The sequence below is a fragment of the Zootoca vivipara genome, chromosome 13 (assembly GCF_965207765.1).
Source record: "Zootoca vivipara chromosome 13, rZooViv2.hap1.1, whole genome shotgun sequence".
In the NCBI taxonomy this organism is placed as follows: Eukaryota; Metazoa; Chordata; class Lepidosauria; order Squamata; family Lacertidae; genus Zootoca; species Zootoca vivipara.
In genome coordinates this window covers 46966876-46990253 of record NC_142596.1, presented here as the reverse complement: position 1 = coordinate 46990253, position 23378 = coordinate 46966876, and the positions used below count along the sequence as shown (strand labels likewise).

Below are 23378 nucleotides of genomic sequence, written 5' to 3'. Positions count from 1 at the left end.
CAGCAGTGGTTAAAAGCTCCAGGGATGGAAGAAATCCCCCAGTTTCACATTTTTTTTCCCAACCTGGAATTAAGTTTTCCACATTTCCACACTAGTGTGTGTGTGTGTGTGTTTCTTTTTTTTAAAAAAAGGTTCTCAGGAAAATTAATCAATATTGCAGTGTAACTTTTTCCTAATGCACACATTTTTGTAGGCCTAATCTAAATGCTTCCCCAAAGGAATTCTGCCTAATAGAATGCATTTTTTTTGCATGTTGTTTTCACAGATACAGGCACTAACAGGCAGTGCTTTTTTCGGGGGGGGGGACTTTTTTTCCTAGAAGAAAAAAAGCACTGCTTATAGGCATGATTTATCCTAGCATATGCCTTCTTGCATATATTACTTCACTTAGGAACTCCAATGAAAAATTCAGGGGAGGACACATTTTGAAGCACAATAGTGGGCTTATCCACACTTAGCTTTTGCCCCATGCTCCCTGGGCATCTTTCTGCACTTTAAAGCTCCGTGTTTGAGTGCTCTCCCCCCATGCCCCACTCCTGAGCTTTCCCCGTGAGAAAGCTGCTCTTTTAAAGCTGAAGCACAACAAACAGCAATTTGGGTTTTCCACAGACTGCCATTTGCTCCGATTCAGTGGTAAAGAGTGAGTTTTCATGGGGAGAGCTCTGGAGAGAGAGAGAGAGAGAGAGACAAAAGGTCTGATCCTGCTTTAAATTACAGCGTGGATGAGGCCCTTATAAAGGAGGAACACAAACGCCTCATTTGGGTGACCTTGTTTTTGACAACATTTCCAGAAATGGCAATTTCCAGGCCCTTTGCTGACACCACAAAAGCCCCAGGGAGCCAGCATGGTGTAGTGGTTAAGAGCAGTGGACTTGTAATCTGGTGACCCGGGTTCGATTCCCCGCTCCTCCACATGCTGGGTGACCTTGGGCTAGTCACACTTCTCTGAAGTCTCCCAGCCTCACTCACCTCACAGAGTGTTTGTTGGGGGAGAGGAAGGGAAAGGAGATGGTTAGCCACTTTGAGACTCCTTAAGGGAAGTGAAAGGCGGGATAACAAGTCTGAACTCCTCCTCCTCCTCCTCCTCCTCCTCCTCCTCCTCCTCCTCCCTATTTTCCCGGGACAGTTCTGGATTTACAGACCCTGTCCTGGTTTCTGATTTGATCCAGGAATGTCCCGCTTTTCCTTAGGATGTTGCTATTTTCACCGGAGAAATGTTGGAGGGGGTGGAGTTATGCAACCCCTGAGCCAAGGAGATAAGTAACTATAGAATTTTAAGAAGACATCTGAAGGCAGCCCTATATAGGGAAGGTTTTTTTTAATGCTTAATGTTTTATTATGTTTTTTTGTATATATTGGAAGCTGCCCAGAGTGGCTGGGGCAACGCAGTCAGATGGGTGGGATATAAATACTAAAATCATAATGATGGAATAGAACATCCCTATTTTCATTGGAGAAATGTTGGAGGGTATGCCATTTTTGCAGCAATGACAAGTCGACCCTCTGTTTCTGGGCAACAACTTTGTTGGACTAACAGATATATCAAAAGTCTGTTTTTTTGGGGGGGGGGTGGGCAGAGAGAGGTGAAGGTTGGGGGCTGCTATTGGCTGCAACTGTTTACTCCCTCCAACTCCTGGAGCCCTGGAAATGTTTAATCAAAAAACGGACACACAGTCTCTATTACTGCCAAGATGATTCAGGAGAGGTTATAGGGATTTGTTTTGTCAAACCATTACTCATCCCGACTAATAGACTTTTATGGAGATTCTCTCTGGCACCCTTTGCAGTGGGAGGGAGGGAGGGAAGGGGGAGGGTGAAGCCCAGCGGCAAGCCAGAACAAAGAGTTCACCAGTTCACAAATCCCATCAATAACGAGAGGATTTGGGGGGAAATGGGGTGGCTCGCCACTTTGAGCGACCCATCTTTCAAGGGAAGGCCGGAGCCTTTCCCAGAAAACAGAACGGGGAAGAGAGGGGATTGTCCTTCAAGAATCTCTAAATCAGGAGTGGGGAAGAAGTTTTTAGGGGGCTCTGGGCCACATTCCCTCATGGGAAACATTTCCCTCCCTCTATCCTAATGTTAGAACTCACAGACATCCAATGCAGACTTGCCTTCCCCTTCCACCAACAGAAGAATGTTGTTCCATAAACTAGAGTTTATGAAACAACAGTTCCATCTGCTAACAGGAAACAACCACGGAGCACACTTTGGCGTTGTACAATTAACTCCAGCGCACTCCGATGTTCAGAGGGCCACTGGTGGCCTCTCAGGGATGATGATCCCATGAAAGCAACCCTGAGATTAATCATTTCTGGATTTGGGCTTTATAAGCAAGTTAAGGAAGCCTGATGGGTGTAGCAGTAGCACTGATTGCCACCTCATTTCACCCTCCAGAGTACGATCATTTCCAGATTAGAGCACCCTGCGTAGCTAGTTCCCCCTCCTTCCTCCTCCTCTCCTTCTTTCTTTCCTTTCTTTTGGATGGCTCCGTATTCTCTCTCCTGCAGATGTTTGTTTTGCTTATAAACGTCGCAGCTCATACTGTGCGATCTCAACTAAATAGTACAGTCAGCGAGTAAGAGGGAGGCAATTCATGATGAGGAACCCTTGAGCTGCCAGGGGAGAATATTTCACACACACACACGGCCTGCAACAAAATGCTGCAGCGTGTCATCACCCAATAACAGGAGTACTTCTGCTCAGCGTGTCAACCAATCCAGGATATTAGCTGAACAGGACTGAATCATTCCATCACCCATTTACTTTTCCAACAAAGACTCATAGCTGCTGAGCATGTTCGGGGGGTGTTGCGAGGCGTGTATGTTTGTCTCTGTGTTAGTGTCATGCACTGGCTGGATGCAGAGGAACGATTGGAAGAACCGACTGGGGAACCATCAAGGGAAGAAGGCTCAGAGCCAGGGGAGGGGTGGCGGCACAACAATGAGTGGTCAGAAGGGACCTAGACGGCTGTGAGGAGGGAGGGACTTTCAGTCTCGCCAACTGACTCTCATGGAGGAAGACCACCGGGAATGAACTGCTGTGCACATTAGGCCAGATACTCAACCGAGGACTCAGCTATACAGCTGCAAATATAATGTTTTAAGTGCATTATACAAATCTGTCACTAGATGGTGCTAGCGAGCCAACACCCAATTTAATATATATTTCAAAATGTTTTTTTAAAGCATTTTCACAGCGTTTTTAAAAAAATATGTGTAGATTCAGCCCAAGTCTGTGGAGATCATGCTTTTGTTAATAAAGAGTTAACTCCATCTTTTAACTGTGTGGTTACTGACTGCCACACTCCTGTGGGTGTGTTTTGTTTTGTTTTTTGTTTGGCATGGGGAGGGGGCAGTTCTGTGAACATTTCTGCAGACATTTCCCTTCTGTTTCCATTGGGCCTGCTTTGGCGCCAGGGCTCTCAGCCGTCACCATCTGAGTTTGCTATTGGAGGAATTGCAACACCTATAAACCCTAAACGGCCCTAAACGGCCTCGGTCTTGTATACCTGAAGGAGTGTCTCCACCCCCATCATTCAGCCCGGACACTGAGATCCAGCACTGAGGGCCTTCTGGCGGTTCCCTCATTGCGAGAAGTGAGGTTACAGGGAACCAGACAGAGGGCCTTCTCGGTAGTGGCACCTGCCCTGTGGAACGCCCTCCCAGCAGATGTGAAGGCAATAAGCAACTATTTTACTTTTAGAAGACAACTGAAGGCGGTTTAGGGAAGTTTAGGGATCTGTTTAGGGAAGTTTTTAATGTTTGATGCTGTACTGTTTTTAATATTCGGTTGGAAGCCGCCCAGAGTGGCTGGGGAAACCCAGCCAGATGAGTGGGGTATAAATAATAATTATAATATTATTATTACTATAAACACACACACACACACACTCCTGGGATAACCTTATTGTGATAGCTAGCAAGGAACACAGTGGTGCCTTGACAATTTGTGAGAGGGATTGTGTATGCCATCCTTAACATTACCCCCAGATGTGCCCACTGAACCACTTTGATTTGCAGAAGTGGCAATGCCACAAGTGCCACATAATACCCATTCCATACCTGAACAAAATTGATAAGAGTGTGGCAGCCCTTACACTTTGGAACTCCCTGCATATTGACACTCTTTTCGGCGCCCGTTTAAAACGTTTGTTTTGGCAAGCCTCTCCAGGCATGTAGCTATTGATGTGTTTCCATCTCTTTTTTTCTGTTAATCTTAATTGTTTTAGAATGTTTTTGGCTCTTTCGTATGGATAATTTCTTGCCAACGCTGCTCACTCTGTATATTGAAGGAGCTTCAATAGATAACGGGACCCTGTTATCCCAAGTAATCACAATCCTATCAAAAGATGGAGGCTTGGCAATTAGGGACAAGAATCTGTATTTCAAAGCCGCCTGCTTGAGAACTACTTCCAAACAGCCTCCAGGAAAAACAACAACCCTCTTTCTCAGAGCTCCCCGAAAACTTTATATCCCGATGAGTGAAAAAATTTTGGGGACAGTTTCTTTAGCTCAGTGAAATGAGCAGAACCGTTTCGAGGAAAGAGTTGGCTTTTCAGAGCCCGGCCTCTCCAAGGACTTATCTGTCAAAGACTCTCAGGCTCAAAGAGGGAACATCTTGTTCTGAAATGCAGGCTGAAAAAGTCATTTGGAGAAGAAAGAAAAAAAGAAGCAGAAATCAGGGAAATCTTCAAACCAGTTGAATTCTGAAAAAAACTGCCAAATGTTCAGACCGTGGAAGATTTTCCTTTGGGCTAAAGAGGCATTTTCTCTAAGGATAGGGTAGGAAATTGATTTGGTTCATATTTGAGAGGTGAGCCTACCCAATTCGTGCTTTCTGAGACAATAGTTAACATATTCCAAGGAAATTTAATATGCCAAATAAATAAACAAACCGTGCAAACCCCAAACACGGCCATCCTTTGAAATCTGCATGTCACCAAATATTGCAAAACAACACACACACACACACACACACACACACACACACACACACACACACACACACAGGGCTGGTAAGGGTCTCTGTCTAAAACCCTGGATAGCTGCTGCCAGTCAGTGTAGGAATTACTGAGCTAGATGGCAGAAAGCCAATGAGTGTGCACTGGGGGAGAGGGGGACTAGTGATTTGTGGGGATCTGTACTAGCTTGGAGGCAAGTTTCAGAGGCAGGGGAAGCTTTAGGATTGGAGCACAGGATGGCTAAAAAAAAGGAGGAAGAGGCTGGTCAGGCAAGTGAAGGGCTGGGTGCTTCTCCACCCTCTCCAGTACCACTGTCTCACAGAACCAGGAGGGGACTGAAAAGGGGCAGAGCAGAGGCAGCTTCAATGCAGGCACAGTCTCTGGTTGTGTGTGTGCAGCCTGTTGGTGGAAGCTACATAAATTGGTGGAGGGGGACATGGCTCCCTGTTGCTGCAACTGCTCCCTAGGGCATGGATTTGGGATGTGTGTGGGTGTTTGGGGCTGTAGAAGCGACTGTGTCACCTTTGACATTAAATAATAATAATAATTTATTTATTCCCCGCCCATCTGGCTGGGTTTCCCCAGCCACTCTGGGCGGCTTCCAACAGAAATATTAAAATACACTAATTTCTTAAAGCAGTGGTTACCAACAGGTGGTCCGCAGACCCCCAGGGGTCCGCGAGCTATGCCAGAGGGGTCCGCAAGATGCTATTAGAATAAAAAATATATTAAATATATTTCGTATGATAACAGATTTTTGTTTTGGCCGCTTCCTGCATGAGCAGAGTCTAGCGCAAAACTAGAATTAGATAGAGGCAGTAGTTCTGCTGTATGCCGTTAGGTGGCACTTTACAAACACTACTGTTTTGCAAAGAGGCAGTGCGCGCATTCTACTAACGCTCACCTCCCCAATATGCTTTGCGCGCGTCGGCTTCATTTGTGCGCTACTGCGCAGGTACCCTGTCTTCTCCATTCCCCTCCCTCCTCCCTGGCGTGCGCTGCCTCTTTGCAAAACAGTAGTGTTTGTAAACAAAGTGTTGTTTTTCGCGGAAGCTACAGTTCGCGGGGTCCTTGTCACAATAGTGGCTTGATGAGGGGTCCTCGAGAAAATTTTGTTGGGAACCCCTGTCTTAAAGATTAAAAGCTTCCCTAAACAGGGATGTCCTCTAAAAGTCTGGTAGTTGTTTTTCTTTTTGACATCTGGTGGGAGGGCGTTCCACAGGGCGGGTGCCACTACTGAGAAGGCCCTCTGCCTGGTTCCCTGTAGCTTTGCTTCTCGCAGTGAGGGAACCGCCAGAAGGCCCTCGGCGCTAGACCTCAGTGTCCGGGCTGAACGATGGAGGTGGAGACGCTCCTTCAGGTATACTGGACCAAGGCCGTTTAGGGCTTTAAAGGTCAGCACCAACACTTTGAATTGTGCTCGGAGACGTACTGGGAGCCAATGCAGGTCTTTCAAGACCTGTGTTATGTGGTCTCGGCGGCTGCTCCCAGTCACCAGTCTAGCTGCCGCATTCTGGATTAATTGTAGTTTCCGGGTCACCTTCAAAGGTAGCCCCACATAGAGCGCATTGCAGTAGTCCAAGCGAGAGATAGTTTACTATGTGCTGTGCGCATAGCTTTGGCTGAGGAGCAACCTTGACAGGCCACAACGTAGGAATGCCACAAAAATTAGCGTCAGATCACCCCCCCCCCAAAAATAATTATATTTATTGGGATTCGGACCAAACTTTCCACCTGAAGAGCTCCAGGCAAAAACCCAGCTTTTATCCCAATTAGGGAGAACTTGAGCTGGTGGCTGTTGGAAACCCAGGTGGGATAATCAGAACATTAGCATGTTTCCCCTCCGGCTGTTTGCTGCTGTGTAAGCAGTTTGGTCCCTACGTGGTGTAGGTTGTGTGTGTGTGTGGGGGGGGATTCTGGCATGACGGCATGCAATTAGGATGTTTTTTGGCTACCCGGGATGATCAAAGAACGCTTGATGTGAAAGGGAAAGGAGGGAAAAGCGGGTTGACGCTGCCCAGAATACCGAAAGCTGTTTGAGTTTTTGTGCGGCAAGGCTGAAAAACAGAAACAAATTCGCTCTTCCCCACGGTGTTCTACATCATTTCCCGAAAGTGGCATCTTGTTCTCTTTCCTTTTACTTCATGTTTTCCGAGGAGAGACAGATGCAAGCATAAATATTACATCTGGATTTTTTAAAAGAAGAAATAACCGCTACAGGAATCCCCCAGCTAGTACGAAATAAGCACAGAAGCCAAAATCAGGAAAGACTGGGAGGAAAATAAACAGCGTTCAGAACTTCCTACTCGTTGTCTTCCTTGGGGAGATTTGCACGTGCTGTTTTTTATCGCTGGGAGAAAGAAGGAGGGACCAGAAGCAGAGGTTGGCCTGGTGGCAGGGATTGGCATGGCCTGGTATAGGCTGTGTGCCCCTAGTGAAAGGGAACCTACTGACAAAAACTCCCTGGACCAAATGCAGTTGGGTGAGTGAGAACAGTAATCCCCATTTGTGACACCCTCTACCTTCTGCACCCTGTGGCCCTCCAGATGTTTCTGGACTCCCACTCTCATCATCCCTCGCCACCGGCCATCAGATGTCAGAGAGTATGCACCAGTGCATCGTAGGAGCAAAGGGACCTGCCTTATTCTCAGCCAGGTTGCGCAGTGTTGTCTACCCCAGTCATTGTGGTACCTTCCAAGTGCTTTGCACTAGAACTCCCATGTCACGCACTTCTTGGACGCAGAGGAATGATGGGAGGAGCCAGCTGGGGAACCAACAAGGGAAGAAGGCTCAGAGCCTGGGGAGTGGTGGTGGGACGGTGGTGAGTGGTTAGAGGGAGAAGAGGGAGAAGACTGGGAGGAGGAGGTGTCAGAAGCTGAAGAGGTAACAGCGTTTAGTGAGCAGGGAGAATCTGTGGCAGAGGGAAGTCCAGAATCCGAGGCAGAAATTGAAGCAGGAGAGGGGGAGGCCAAGAGGCAGAGTTGAGTCCGGCTTGTGAAGAGTCATGGGTGTCTCCTCCTCCCGCTGCAACAAGCTCCCCTCCCCGCTTGTCTCCCAGAACTAGAAGAGGCATGGACAGGGTGGAGAGGTTGGCTGCACGCAGTTGCAGTCTCTGATTGCTTGGGGAAAAGCTCTGGTGAGGAGGGGGGGCTTAGACGGCTGTGAGAAGGTGGGGACTCTCAGTCTCAGCAACTGCTTTAAGGGGGCAAGACCTACCGGAGATGAGTTGTTCTCCTCATTAGACCTGACACTCCCGTGAAGATGGTGCTTTTGCTATCAAAGAGTTAACTCCAACTTGCATGGTGTGATTTACTGCTGGTTCGCTCCATCGGCCTCAGCTGGCACAGTGAATGGTGAAGGATGGTGGGAGTTGTAGTCCAAAACATCTAACAGCCACCACATTGGCTACCCGCCCCCCCCCCCGGTCTACACTGACTGCCAGTGGTTCTCCGGGGTCTTTCCTGACTCAACCTGAAGATGCTATTGGGGAATGAAGCTGGCTGGGGAATGAAGTCTCCCTGCTTCTAGGAGGCAGCTCTTCCCTGATCTCAGATCCTCCTTGCTGTTCCCCTCCCATTTTGTTTTGAGATCTGAAAGAGCCTTGGGTCCCAGGCTTTGATAACAGTAGCCAAGAGCTATCCTGGCAATAGGCTAAGGTGCCGGGCTTTGTTTCTTTTTGCTCTCAGCTTTACACAGCAGCTCCAGGCAGAGCCCCTCAGGACCACTTTCTGATCTTAAGCTGCTGTAAGGCACTTAGGAAGGAAGGCTGGATCTGCCAGCTCCGTTGTTTGTTAGCCTGGCTGTTTGCAAGCTAAGCCAGGGTTTGAGCAGCCCCACACATACGGGGATGATCCGCAGAGCTTTGCTCGCAAACCCCAGCCTTCTGATGCAACAAAGCTGCATGGCGGTAAGCTGGCTGAAGACAGAGAACTGGAACGTTCAATTGCTCTTGGGGTTTGGGCGGCGGAAGAAAAACTTTTAGCGATCTAGCGTCTCGCAAGCACCAAGACTGAAAATGCATTTCTTGGCACAACACACTCGATCAGAGAACATCCAGTCACGGTTTCTCAGAAACATGCTCAGCGGCACTGAAAACACCACCACCACCCCATTTCTCTTTCGACAATTTCCCAGCGAAAAGGTCCACAGCTATTGCGTCTTGTTTTCCCATTGTCCTCTCATGCTGACTCCCCCGCCCACAACTGGGTTGGCTTGCCTTCTGTGACATCATCAAGCAGTCAAAAGTGATTGGCTGCTTAGCATCACGACGCCGTTCTATTCACTAAATTGAGGTGGGCAAGCTTTTTCAAGCCAAAGCTCGCATTCCTTCTCGACAACTTTCAGGAGTCACGTGGCCATGGTAGGCGGGGCCAGAAGCAAAAGTGGGTGGAGCAAAAGATGTCAATTCTCTCACACATCCCACTCTAGCTTCCACCCAGGCAAGTTTCCTTGGAAGAAGGACGTTGTATTTTAATGTTTTGTTGGAAGCCGCCCAGAGTGTCTGGGGAAACCTAGCCAGATGGGCAGGGTATAAATAATAAATTGTTGTTGTTGTTGTTGTTGGAGATGTGTAGTTTTTTAAGGGTGCTCAGAGTTGTTAGGATATCTCTAGATCCCCCTTGCAGAGCTACAGTTCCCAGATTTCCTTGGGAAAAGGGACTGATTATTTAACCACCCTGGGAAGTGTAAGCTTTATAGGTCAAAACCAGCACTTTGAATTCTGCCCAGAAACTAACTGGGAGCCATTGAAATCAGGCCAGGATTGGCATTACATACTCAAACTGTCTTGCCCCGGTGAGCAGCCTGACCGCTGAATTCTGCACCAGCTGAAGTTTCAGAGCTGTCTTTAGAGGCAGCCTCACATATGTTAGGGCAGGCTTCCTCAAACTTGGCCCTCCAGATGTTTTGAGAGTACAATTCCCATCATCCCTGACCACTGGCCCTGCTAGCTAGGGATCATGGGAGTTTTAGGCCAAAAACATCAGGAGGGCAAAGTCTGAGGAAGCCTGTGTTAGGGGCTGGACTGTGGAGGAATGGTGGGGGACCACCCCCCTTCTCCTGAACCTTCCTGAGAAGAGGAGGACAGTATAGATTCAGAAAAGTGGTTTGCAGAAGGTCATAGTTCAGATGCTGTAGAGGGGAGAAGCTGGGAAACATTGGAGAGATAGCTAACAGACTCGGTGTCTCTTGAAAGCATTCCTGAACTCCCCCAAGAGTAAGTGTGCTTTGAGAGAAATAGAGCAGAAAACTCAGAGGCAGAAAGCACAGCCGGTGCAGGGGTGATGTAGAATAGAAGGGACTGAGGGGGTGGGACTTTACTTGGAGCATTGCCGATAACTAAGAGAGACCAAAATAAAAAAATTCCTTCAGTAGCATCTTAAAGATCAACTAAGTTTTTATTTTGGTATGAGCTTTTGTGTGCATGCACACTTCGTCAGATACCTCTTTCCTTTGTCTCTCTCTGTGAATATAAACTACCTGGTAAGAACTCTTCTAGTTTTTCTGCTTCCTGGCATCCTACTGACAGACTCAGTTTCTTTGGAGAGCATTCCTGACCCCCGCCTCCCAGGACGAGGCGAGCATTGAGGGTGGTAGAACAGAAGGCTCAGAGGCAGAAAGCTCAGATTAGCAGAAGCAGGGCTGATGTAGAATAGGAGAGATGGAGGGGGTGGGACTTGGAGCAATGCCATTATCTAGGGGAGGCTGCATTCCTTCATCTCTCGCTGTGAAAATTGAATAAATCAATTGGTAGGAACTTTTATTGTCTATCTGCTCCTTGGCTGCCACCGTGGGAGAGATCGGATTTCCCGAAACCTGACACACATAACAAATCTGACCTGGAGATTACCAAAGCACAGGCAGTAGGAGATGTTGGGGATTGAACCAGGGACCATCTGCGTGCAAAGCAGATGCTCTGCCACTGAGCTACAGCCCCTGCTTGCCCCATTTGTGCTGCCACATGCCTTCCAGCATGAGAGCGAGCCAAGACATTCCCACAAACCTGCCAAGAATCGAGAAGTTCCTATGTGCTTTTCTTAAGAAACCACTCTTCCTCTTTACTCTTCACTTGAGGGCAACACATCGGTTTTGCCGAAGGAGGGTGGCGCTGTGGGTTAAACCACAGAGCCTAGGGCTTGAGTCCGCGGTTCGAATCCCCATGACGAGGTGAGCTCTCGTTGCTCGGTCCCAGCTCCTGCCAACCTAGCAGTTCGAAAGCACGTCAAAGTGCAAGTAGATCAATAGGTACCACTACAGCGGGAAGGTAAAAGGCGCTGCTCTGGTTCGCCAGAAGCGGCTTTGTCATGCTGGCCACATGACCTGGAAGCTGTATGCCAGCTCCCTTGGCCAATAACGCGAGATGAGCACCGCAACCCCAGAGTCGGTCATGACTGGACCTAATGGTCAGGGGTCCCTTTACCTTTTAAGATCAGAATAAGAGCAAAAAGGCCCATCCTGCTCATCCTCCTGTTCTCACTATCTAGTAGATGCCCATTTTGCAAAACCCACAAGCAGGATCTGAGTGCAACAGCCCCTCTCCCTACTAGTGATACCCAGCAACCGGCATTTGCTGCCTCCGAGAGTGGAGGTAGAACGCAGCCATTGTGGATAGCCTAATCTGCCACGAGCAGGTTTTATAATCCTATATAATAATGTGCAAGTGTCTCTGCGTCCAGATTCCCTGTGTCCCTGTGTCTGCGCTACATTTTGGGTAGTGTTTCACGCATCTTGAGCAGCACTCATCCAGATGCCAAACAGCTGTCGGTGATGCAGTAGGTTTCTTAAGGAGAAACATTACAGTATATGAATTTTTTTTTTTGCAGCAGAGGTCTAAACACAGGCCTGCAGCAGGGTTTGCATTTGTCCAGGCTTCCTCAACTTTGGCCCTCCAGATATTTTGAGACTATAATTCCCAGCATCCCTGACCACTGGTCATGCTACCTAGGGGTCATGGGAGTTGTAGGCCAAAAACATCTGGAGAGCCAAGGTTGAGGAAGCCTGTATTAGTCCAAAGGTGCAGGAAGGAGAAATCTGGATGATGGTCTGCACTGCAGGGAACTGCAAACAAATAATAATAATAATAATAATAATAATAATAATAATAATAATAATAATAATAAATATTATCCTATATAATAATGTGCAAGTGTCTCTGCGTCCAGATTCCCTGTGTCCCTGTGTCTGCGCTACTGCGCATGTGCCCCACGGACACAGGGACTGGTCGAAGAGACTGCATGCGTGCTCTCCCCCCCCTCTGCCTCCTCCAACCGCCACTCCCGGCCAGACACCGCCTCACTGCAGGGCACGTCGGGGAAGCGAGGGTGGAGGCCGGCGGAGGTGAATGGGGGGAGGAAGGGCGCCTTTGAGGAGCCCGGTCTGGCTCCCACAGACGCCGCTGCTGCGGCCCCGGAACCCGATGCTGCCATCTTGGTCCTCCTCCTCCGCCTCCTCACAACCCTCCCTGGCCCGTGAGAGGAGTGGCGGGGCCGCAGAGGTGGCGGGAGGCGGTTAAGCAGCGGCGGCGAGGTAGGCGTTTGTGTCCCGCGGAGAAACGGGGCTTCCCGCCTTGCCAACGCAGGGCTCGCGGCCGGCCCTGGTGCCGCCTCCAGCCAAGCCAGGCCAGGGCGGGGAAGGAGCCTCTCCTCCCCAGCGTAGGTCCCGGGGTTCGGAGAAGCGCTGTGGAAGCGCTTCTCCGAACCCCGGGATGTTTCCTTCCTGTCGGCGACTGGGGGAGAGGAAGGAAGGAGGAGAAAGGGCTGCTTTCTCCTCCTTCGTACCTGTCCCCCTGCCACTGACAGGAGGGACAGGTCCCGGGGTTCGGAGAAGCACTGCGCAAGCGCTTCTCTGAACCCCGGGATGTTCTAGCGCCCATTTACTCAACGGGGTGAATTACACTAGTGCGCAAATAATTTGCTCCTAAGAACAATAAATGCCCCAACAGCATCAAAAAGCTGGAACAGACACAGGGAGAAGAAAAATGGAGGGCATGCATTTTGATGAGTATCTAGAATTAACTATCTCACCCTAAGGAAAGACAGGGTGGAAATGAAAAGAGCATCTTTATCGTACATTGAGTGACCCGACCAATGGCTCTTGAGGTGACTCATCTCCAGCCCAATCGGACAATGGGGACATGCTGTCCTCGCCTTTCAGAAATTTTTCTCGACACCACGCTGATCTCTGCATTGGCGTGAACAGCATGCATTTTTATCTCCTCTAAGCACTTAAAAAGAAGAAGGAGAAGGAGATAGATCTTCTCACACCCGGCAAGAGCAAATGGCACTTTTATGGGTGGCCGCAAAAGACTTATCCATGGGGATGTTGCTGCCTTTTCAGGTTCACAAAGCAATGAAGGGACTTTGAGGGCAGAGAAGCCAGCGGGCATAGGGTTGTTTCCGTGAAAGGATCTGAATGTATTTGGAGTTCCTGAGACCCACTGGATTCCTCCACCACCTGGCCAAATCTGACACCTCATCCAAGTAATCAAGTGTTGGTGCTGACCTTTAAAACCTTAAATGGCCCTGTCCCAGTATACCTGAAGGAGTGTCTCCACCCCCATCATTCTGCCCAGACACTGAGGTCCAGCTCCGAGGGCTTTCTAGCTCACTGCGAGATGTGAGGTTACAGGGAACCAGGCAGAGGGCCTTCTTGGCCTGTGGAAAGCCCTCTCATCAGATGTCAAGGAGATAAACAACTATCCTATAGAAGACATCTGAAGGCAGCCCTGTTTAGGGAAGTTTTTTAATGTTTGATGCTTTATTCTATTTTTAAGCTGTTGGGAGCTGCTCAGAATGGCTGGCGAAGCTTAGGGCCTCATTAAACGTAAATCCAACGCTGCCCTGGTGGCTGCATTTATTTATTTATTATTATTTTTTGCACACAGCACTTAGCTAAAAAACTGGGCTGCAAAATTCGGAGACATGCGAATTTCCAAGGGTGGCTGGGTTCTGGTCCTCATATTGTTTTGCAGAGTGCGAACCAAGTGGATTCACATTCAAATGCAAGTGAAATCCGATTCCTCCCCCATTCCTACAAAAGCCAGCTTAATGAGAGACGTGTGCCACTTACCTGCTCGTGATACTCAATCCCCATGCTGAGTGTATTGATGAGGATGGCAATCATAATCCCCCGGTTGAAATACTTGCTCTCCACTATCCTCTTCAGCTTGTCGCCAAACGCCTTCCAGAACCTGACTATCCTATTCCTCTCCTTTGGCTCTTTCTTCTTCTTCCTCTTCTTATTCCTCTGTTGCTGGATCTGGTCCCTCTGGTCCCCGTGCTTCACATCCTGCGTGAACTCGTAGACGCCGGTGTTGTCGTCGCCCGACTCGTAGCTGTCCGACTCGCTGAACTCAAACTCGGGGTCCTGCAGGATGCTGGCGCAGTAGGGGCAGTTCTGCAGCTCGCAGTTCAGCATGTTGGCCTGTGGGCTGGGCAGGGGGCACTGCACATTGAAGCCAGACAACCTGCTGGACGTCCGACAAAGACCTGCAATGGAATGAGGTGGAAGAGATGAATGGGAACAGCTTGGGCCTTCCTACCTAGTTCTCAAGCGAGGCTTGAGGATCATTTGCTTAGGGTAGGGTTGACATATTTCAAAAGGTGAAAATCTGGACACAAAAGTTCTTGAGCTTTTTTTGCAAAGTTTTCGAGCTATTTTTAAGGAATTTCAGCACAAACCATACTTTCAACACATAGGTTGCCATGTGTCCGTATTTTCCCTAACATTCAAGTGATTTCTGCCCAGACATTGCTTCCGACTGCCATATTTCAGCTCTGTCCAGGAACTTCTGAATGTATGGCAGCCCTATCTTAGGGGTACAATTTCATCAACAACCTACATGAGCAGCTGGGTGCTCTTAAACCTCTCGCCGTGGGAAGAACTTGTCCCCATTTGGCCTTGTTACATAAAATTGGTTTAATTCACACTGACATGGGATTGCCTGTTATGTATTGGTGAAAGAGTTTAACTCACTGATGGCCAAACTTGGGCCTCCAGCTGTTTTGGGACTACAACTCCTAACATCCCTAGCTAACAGGACCAGTGGTCAGGGATGATGGGAATTGTAGTCCCAAAACAGCTGGAGGCCCAAGTTTGGCCATCACTGGTTTAACTGGATGATTCCATTGAAGCTAAATTAAGAGCAAAAAGGGCTGCCTTGATAATTGGCAAATCACCATGGACAGACCATACTCTCCATGAAATGCACTTCAACACAGTACATGGTTAATTTGCGGAATTTGCTCATGCGTAATGTGGTGGTGGCCACTGGATGAAATGGCTTTCAAGGGAGATCAGACACATTAATGGTGGTGGAGAGGTCTATCAGACACCAAAAGCTTTTGTGCCTTGGTTGTGGGCTCCTATTGGGCCATCCAGCTAACCATTGTCAGAAGCAGAAGGAGTGTCTCCATCCCCATTGTTCAGCCCAGACACTGAGGTCCAGCTCCTAGGGCCTTCTGGGGGTTCCCTCACTGCAAGAAGTGAGGTTACAGGGAACCAGGCAGAGGGCCTTCTCAGCTGTGGCACCCTCCCTGTGGAATGCCGTCCCATCAGATGTCAGGGAGATAAACAACTATCTTATATAGAAGACATCTGAAGGCAACCCTGTTTAGGGAAGTTTTTAATGTTTGATGTTTTATTGTGTTTTTAATATTCTGTTGGGAGCCGCCCAGAGTGGCTGGGGAACCCCAGCCAGATGGGTGGGGTATGAATAAATTATTATTATTATTATTATTATTATTATTATTATTATTATTATTATGACCTTTGGTCCAATCTAGCAGGGCTACTCCTACATTCTTGTATTCTCAGCACCCATTGATATCATGACTGGCCTTCTGTCTTTGCCTGCTAAGCCTAAGCCGAGATATGAAACTCTTCTCCCCTTACCATGTTCTCCGACCAAATGATGGAGCTTCCCAAAAGAGTCCACATTCATATGCACTGGGCTATTGACCACAGCCACGGGAGTGGTGCCACCACTGCTACCACTATTTTTCTGCCCCACCGACGCCGGGGCGACACCAGCCCTGCCAACGGGAGAAGGCAAGATGGTTGGGTAGTTCATGTTGCCGTGATTGGAGAGCTTGACCCCCGCCGTGACGCTGGAAGACTTGCATTTCATCGGGGGCCCTTCCACGTGGCAGTCTGCATGGTAGATGCTCTGGACGGACTCTGAATCCAGAGCCCCAGAGTTCTGGATGTTGGGGGATGATGGCGGAAGCATGAGTTGACTTCCGGGCTTCATGACCTTGAGCTCAAGGTCGCAGATCTCGGGGTTGGACCGCGGCCCGTGAGGGCTCCCGTTGCTGATGTGGTAGTGATGGTGGTGGTGGTGGTGGATCAGGTGGTGAATGGAGGTGATTCGCTTCTTGCTCCGGCGGCCTTGGCCGTCCTCTCCGCCGTTGGGGTTGACCTTTTTCCGCCGCTTGCTCTGCCAGTTGTTGTAGAGGCGCAACGTCCTCCGCTTGACTTTCCTGAAAATGTGGCAGATGTACTTGAGGAGTTCCTCGTAGCAGCTCCCCGGCTCGGAGAAGCTGGCAATTGTGCTGTCGTTAGAGAGGTAGCGGGCTCGCTGCTCTTTCATCAGCTGATTCTCCCGCTGTTTTGTTTCAGAAAACTGTGTTGCTATCACAACCAGGCACAAGTTAATCATGAAGAAAGAACCAACCTGGAAGGAGACAGAGAAGCAGAGCAGTTGCAATATTATCCGGGCCAAGCTGTACTAGGGTCCAAAGCCCTGAATTAAGGTTTAAAAAAGGGTAAAGGACCCCTGGAAGGTTAAGTCAAGTCAAAGCGGATTATGGGGTTGTGGGGCTCATCTCGCTTTCAGGTCAAGGGAGCCGGTGTTTGTCCACAGACAGCTTTCCGGGTCATGTGGCCAGCATGGCTAAACCACTTCTGGTGCAACAGAACACCGTGATGGAAACCAGAGTGCACGGAAATGCTGTTTACCTTCCCACCGCAGTGGTATCTATTTATCTACTCCAGGGGTGTCCAAACTTTTTTTAAAGAGGGCCAGATTTGATGAAGTGAAGGGCCGTGAGGGCTGACCAAGAGGCCGACTAAAGGGTCTTTTTTTCGGATTGAAGTTGTTGAGCTTTTTTTTTTTACGATTTTACCCCAAAGTTGTTGAGTTTTTTTTGAGGTTGAAACGGACTTTTGGACATGCCTGATCTACTTGCACTGGCATGCTTTCGAACTGCTAGGTTGGCAGGAGCTGGGACAGAGCAATGGGAGCTCACTCCAGCATGGGGATTTGAACCACTGACCTTCTGATCGGCAACCCCAAGAGGCTCAGTGGTTTAGACCACAGCGCCACCCATGTCCTGAATTACTTAGGTCAAGGGTACCTTAAGGAATGCCCTGCCCTGCATATTCCAAGTTGGTCACTGAGATCATCTGGGGGAAACACTCTTAATCCAGCAACATCTGGAGGTTCTCAGACCCCTTCATTCATGCCCACTGACCATGTCAGCCAGGTACTGATGGGAGCTGGACTCCAACATCATTCGGAAGACATCAGGTTAGTCCCCCTTGGGCCTATGACTCAAGCGGAGAGCTAGCTCCCTGAAGCCTAGTGGTTCAATTCCACCTGACAGAGGGGATAGGTAGGTCCCCTTGTGTCAAGGATGCTTCCCAGCCCAAGGACTGCACATGGCAGAGAGTTAACTATTTATTGGCGAAGAGGACACTTACAGTCGCTTCGGCAGTTCTGGTTATTTATGCACAGCAGTCTAGCGTCTAGGCAGCTATTCCTAGGTATGCACTCTATGGAACAGCTGCAGCAACAGTGGGCCAACAGTCCCCTCCACCAGTTTATGTACCCCCCTGAAGGGCTGCACACACGCAGCCAGAGACTGTGCCTGCGTGGAAGTTGCCTCTGCTCTGCGCTTTTCAATCCCCTCCTGGTTCTGGGAGACAGCGGTGTAGGAGAGGGTGGGGAAGTGCCTGGCCCTTCACTTGTCTAACCTGCCTCTTCTTCCTCTTCTTCTGATCCATCCTGTGCTCTGAAGCTTCCCCTGCCTTCAATTCTTGCCTCCGGGCTGGTGTAAAAGGTAAAGGGACCCCTGACCATTAGGTCCAGTCGTGACCGACTCTGGGGTTGCGCGCTCACCTCGCATTATTGGCCAAGGGAGCCGGCGTATAGCTTCCAGGTCATGTGGCCAGCATGACAAAGCTGCTTCTGGCAAACCAGAGCAGCACATGGAAACGCCGTTTACCTTACCGCTGTAGCGGTTCCTATTTATCTACTTGCATTTTGACGTGCTTTCGAACTGCTAGGTTGGCAGGAGCTTGGACCAAGCAACGGGAGCTCACCCCATTGCGGGGATTCGAACCGCCGACCTTCTGATCAGCAAGCCCTAGGCTCAGTGGTTTAACCACAGCACCACCTGGGTCCCTATGTCGGGCTGGTATAGGTCCCCACAAATCCCTGCCCCTCTCTCCCAAGCCAGACGCTAGCTTCTCTTCCCCCGGTGTTGTCATTGTCCTGCCTATCCCTCCCTACCACCTAGCAGAAATGATACATGGGTGGAACATGTGCTATAGTACCCAGATCTATGGGGTTGTCTCCAACTAAGCTTTACTCAGAGCAAACACATTGAAATCAATGGATTGAAATACAGTTGTACCTCAGAAGTTGAATGGAATCTGTTCCGGAAGTCCGTTCGACTTCCAAAATGCTGAGAAACCAAGGCGCGGCTTCTGATTGGCTGCAGGAAGCTCCTGCAGCCAATTGGAAGCCGCATCAGCCACGTCGGATGTTTGGGTTCCAAATAACCTTCGCAAACATTCACTTCTGGGTTTGTGGCGTTTGGGAGCTGAAACATTCGACTTGCAAGGCGTTTGGGATCCAAGGTACGACTGTGCAGCTATTATTTTCAAAGGGTCTACTCTGGGTACAGCTGAATGATCACAAGATATGACAGTTCCCTCTGCCCATGCGTCCGAGCCCATCCCCGTACTTACTATTATAAGTAGTATAAAATATATAAAATTGTAAAAAGAGTGCGCATCCATGACATAATACATGATGTCAACCCATCCTTCCAGGGTTATAACCTGTAAGGGGGGGGGGGAAGAGATGAGAGGAAGAAAAGTCAAGAAAAATACATAAACTGCAATTGGGAATTGAATCTGCAAGTAGAGCCCCAGACATGTTCACAGCTGGATTTTTACACACACACACACACACACACACAGAGAGAGAGAGAGAGAGAGAGAGAGAGAGAGAGAGAGAGAGAGAGAACCTTTTTTTTGTTATTCATCTCCCCTTCACATTATCACACACTCCCTCATTCACACAGCAGCCTCCCATGGGGTCCATGATGGAAGAAAAAATAAAGAGGACTGAGTTAAGATGTTTGGAGCACTTAAAAGATTTTGGTGCTCCCCATATGTAATTCAGAATAAAAAACAATACTAAAGCCATAAAATGCCTGTTGTCTTTGTCCATGGAGTTTTCTTGGCAGGGATACTGGAGTGGCTTGCCAGTTCCTTCTCCAGGTGGATCATGTTTAGTCAAAACTCTCCACTATGACCTGTCCATCTTGGGTGGCCCTGCATGGCATAGCTCATAGCTTCTCTGAGTTATTCAAGCCCCTTCGCCACAACAAGGCATTGATCCATGAAGGGATCAATAAAATAAAATTTTGATATTTTTTTTATAAAAAACTTTTAAAAATCCATAGATATATTGCAACACATGACAGGATCTAATTTCCTTGCATTATTCTGATCGACGTTTGTAAGACACCTCCCTGGTTTAGGTGGGGATAAATAATCCAAAGAGAATAGAAAAATGGGTGGGTGGGTGGGAGAATAAGTTCTGGTTATCCAAGGTATTATTCTGAGATAGAGTTCATTAATATTCTGTAACATCTCAGCAGCCGAACCTGTGTCTTGAAAAGTCTCATTGCAATATTATACTGAAGCCAGGTCTCCAAAAGTCAGTATCGGCAGAGCTTTCAAATACCCCAGCTTACCTTTACCTTCATTTCCACCCTCCTTTTGTGAAATAGATCCAGCCTAGCAAAGGAAAACTTTTCTGCAAATCCTCATGCTCTGCAATTTAATTGGGTGGCCCGCTCATCTCTCTACCAAGATAGCAAGTGCCCTAACAGATTATTCAGAGTTGGCGTTGACTTTGCAAATAGGTACACATGGATTAATGTCAAACTTCAGCGATCGTCTACAGCTGAGGATGCCATGGAGAGTCTGCCAAGATCTGCAGAAGCCTGCAGCCAAGGCTTTTCCCGTTGGATTATCATTGCAATAATGAGGATCCCATATGTAACCAACGGCCTATCCTGTGGTTTCTTCAGGAGTTGAGCTTGCTTGGTATTGACAGCAGAAACAAGACACATGAGAAGCTGGAAGCTACAGAAGAGCAAGGCCTATGTCACAGGAGTCTGCCGGTCAGTAACCACGCAGTTCAGAGATGGAGTTAACTCTTTATTAGCAAAAACACACTCTCGAAAGACTTGGTTGAGTGTCATGCCTAATGAGCAGAGCAGCTCATTCCCAGTGGTCTTCCTCCATGAAAACCAGTTGCCAAGACTGAAAGTCCTCGCATTCCTAGGGCTTTCCCCAAGCAATTGGAGACTGTGCCTGCACGCAACCACCCTCTCCTCTGCCGTTTTCATGCCTCTTCTGGTTCTGGGAGACAAGCGAGGAGGGGAGCTTGTTGCAGCAGGAGGGGGAGACATCTGTGGCTCTTCACCAGCCTGACTCATCTCCGCTTCTTGGTCTTTCTCCTCTCCTGCATCAACTTCTGCCTCTGATTCTGAACTTTTCTCTGCCACAGACTCTCCCTGCTCACTAAACCCTGTCCCCTCTTCAGCTTCTGACACCTCCTCCTCCCAGTCTTCCTGCCTTCTCCCTCTTACCATTCATCATCGTCCCACTACCACTCCCCGGCCTCTGAGCACTTCTTCCCTCGGGGGTCCCCCAGCTGGCTCCTCCCTCCCTTCCTCTGCATTCAAGTAGTCCATGACAGCATATTCCAAAACTCTCAGCGGTGGGTTAGTCAGCCTCCAATGACCCTTCTGTTCAATTCATGTTGCAAATCCCTGCGATGGCCTGGGACTCGGGCTCAGAGCCGGAGGAATCGCAGCCTGTACCGGACCCTCTGCCTGGGACATCGGCTGAACCAAGTTTGGGGCCTGTCTCCTGAGGAGCCTCAGTCCACTCAACCTGCAACAAGCATCAGCTGAGCTGAGTCTGGGGCCTGAGCCTGCCTTGGTTCCAGATGCAGAGGATACCTCATTGCCATCAGCCAGGTTGTCACCAGCAGCTGGCCCACTGCTGGCTGGGGCTGAGGCAGCTCCTGCGTCCATTAACCCACCGGCATCTCCCAAGCTGCAGAGACTCAGGGCTGATAGAAGGAGACACCTGAGTACTCGCAGGAGGAGTGCTCGCCTCCAGGCGAGGCGAGGAAGTGAGTCGCCAGGGGATCGGGGCCGTCCATTACCCCGTTCTAGATAAAAGGCGGCCAAACCCAGCCCCGGGTTGTAGGAGCAGCATTGTTGGTTGCTAGACCCTGCCAGTGTTCCTGCCTTGCTTTCCTGCCCGGGCTTCTGACCTGCCTTAGTTCCCAACCTACGTACCTGTTCCTGACCTCACCTGATGCCCTGACCTGCTCCCAGCTTCGGCCACTTTGGACTGTCTTGACCCTGAACCTTTGAACCACAGACCGGACTTTGACTACGCCTCTTGGGTAACCCTAGGGACCAGCACAATCCCAAAGGGAAGGTTCAAACCCAGGAACAGCAACATCCTAAAATCCAGGAGTTGGAGAACCATTTTCATCCCAAGGGCCACATCCCCTTCGGGGCAAGCTCCCGAGGGCCACATGCCAGGAGTGGGTGGAGCCAGAGACAAAAGTGGGTGGAGCATCAATTGCAATCCCCCCCCTTACTTCAGTAGGCTAGTTATATATATCCACAAACACACACCCTTCTCCATCTTTCATCCAGACAAGCAAGAGTTATCAGAGTTCAAGGACATGCTCTCTTACACATCAAATCTTCCCAAGAGGCCTGTCATCTTAAGGATTGTTCCGTCCTCTCTTTAAATGGGTTTTTAATGTCTCTATGTTGCAGTACACTGCCCTGATATTTTATGAGAGGGCAGTACATAAACGCTTCCACTTGGCGTTTCGAAATCTGATCAGTTTCTTAAAACACGGTTTGCGGTTATCACCTGCGTTTATATCCAGGGAAATAGCACTAAGCCTTCCTTCTCCTTCGGTTCACAGCCATCATTAAAGAGCTATTGCATGAGAGAGGTTCTTATAGCTGTACAGTTTACATGTTAAAAATGACGCAAACTATTTACATAGTTGAATTTTTTTAAAAAATTAAACACATCTTATCAATTATGCTCGGAATGCAAAGCGGAGCTAGTGAGGGGTGAAGCCCGGGGAGAGTGCCAGGGGCCAGACTGAAAGGCTCGGAGGGCCACATTTCACCTTGGCCTGAGGCTCCACATCCCTGCTATTGTCTCTATGACATCAAAAAGGCCTGCAACAATCTCATCCTCACCCTACCTTCCTTCCCCAAACCCAGGAATCCAGTTTTCTAAAACAAGAGAGGTGCTGCTAAGGCCCCTTTCTTGCAGGATGACCAACAATCTCATCTCAAATTCCTGATACGCTGTTGTGATGACTTAGAACAACCTGAGTCTTTCCATATCTTGTTGGACTTCCATCAGCCCCAGATGAGATGACTAATGGTACGGGATGAAGAAGAGGCAGAAATTAGATGGCAAAAATAAAAAGGTAGAAGTTATATGTGGAATTAAAGGAATGAGGTAATTGTATGAAGTTTTCTTGGCGGAATAACTAGGCTAGGGAAGGAAAAGTATGATATGTATGTGAAAAACAGGTTTAGAAATATGAGAAACTGAGAAATATGTTTAGGATAGCTAAATAGTAATTGAATGTGTAGCTAGATGGTTGGGCGGCTTGCCGCCTCTGTTCCTCCTCTCCATTCTGGAACCTCTTGGTGGCGGGGTGGGTGGGTTCTGGGGGGGGGAAGGTGGGGATAAGTCTAATTATAAAATGGACGACCTCCGACTGTCCATTCACTCTGGGACCTTTTCGTGGCAGGAGGAGGCCTAGGGATGGGGGGATAGGAAAGGTGGACAATAAGTTAAAAAGAATAAGTTAAAAAGAAAAAAGAGAAGAATGTTTTATAAATATGAATAGCTTAAAATAATAATTGGTTTAGATGATAATGGATGAAAACTGCTAAAGATAAAAACAATTTTAAAAATGAAAATCAGAAGGGTGGGATTTGTGGAAGTCTTCAAGACAACGTTAAGCAAAATATGAGGTTCAAAAAATATTGATACGTTTGTAGTTTGCAGTTTGTTCAAATGTTTTTAATGTTTTTCATGTTATTTTTAGCATTCT

The 23378-nt window shown here is 48.6% G+C and overlaps 1 protein-coding gene across 2 annotated transcripts in view; it reads right to left on the bottom strand.

Moving 5' to 3' along the window:
• Positions 1 to 23378, bottom strand: part of CACNA1H (calcium voltage-gated channel subunit alpha1 H) — a 393193-nt gene that overhangs the window by 101995 nt on the left and 267820 nt on the right. For both annotated transcript variants that reach the window (XM_060282381.2, XM_035130681.3), the window contains exons 8-10: positions 18932 to 19024; positions 15851 to 16631; positions 14027 to 14445 (exon numbers count right to left, since the gene is read on the bottom strand). In XM_060282381.2, the coding sequence (XP_060138364.2) occupies positions 14027 to 14445; positions 15851 to 16631; positions 18932 to 19024 (1293 nt within the window). The remainder of the gene's footprint in view (positions 1 to 14026; positions 14446 to 15850; positions 16632 to 18931; positions 19025 to 23378) is intronic.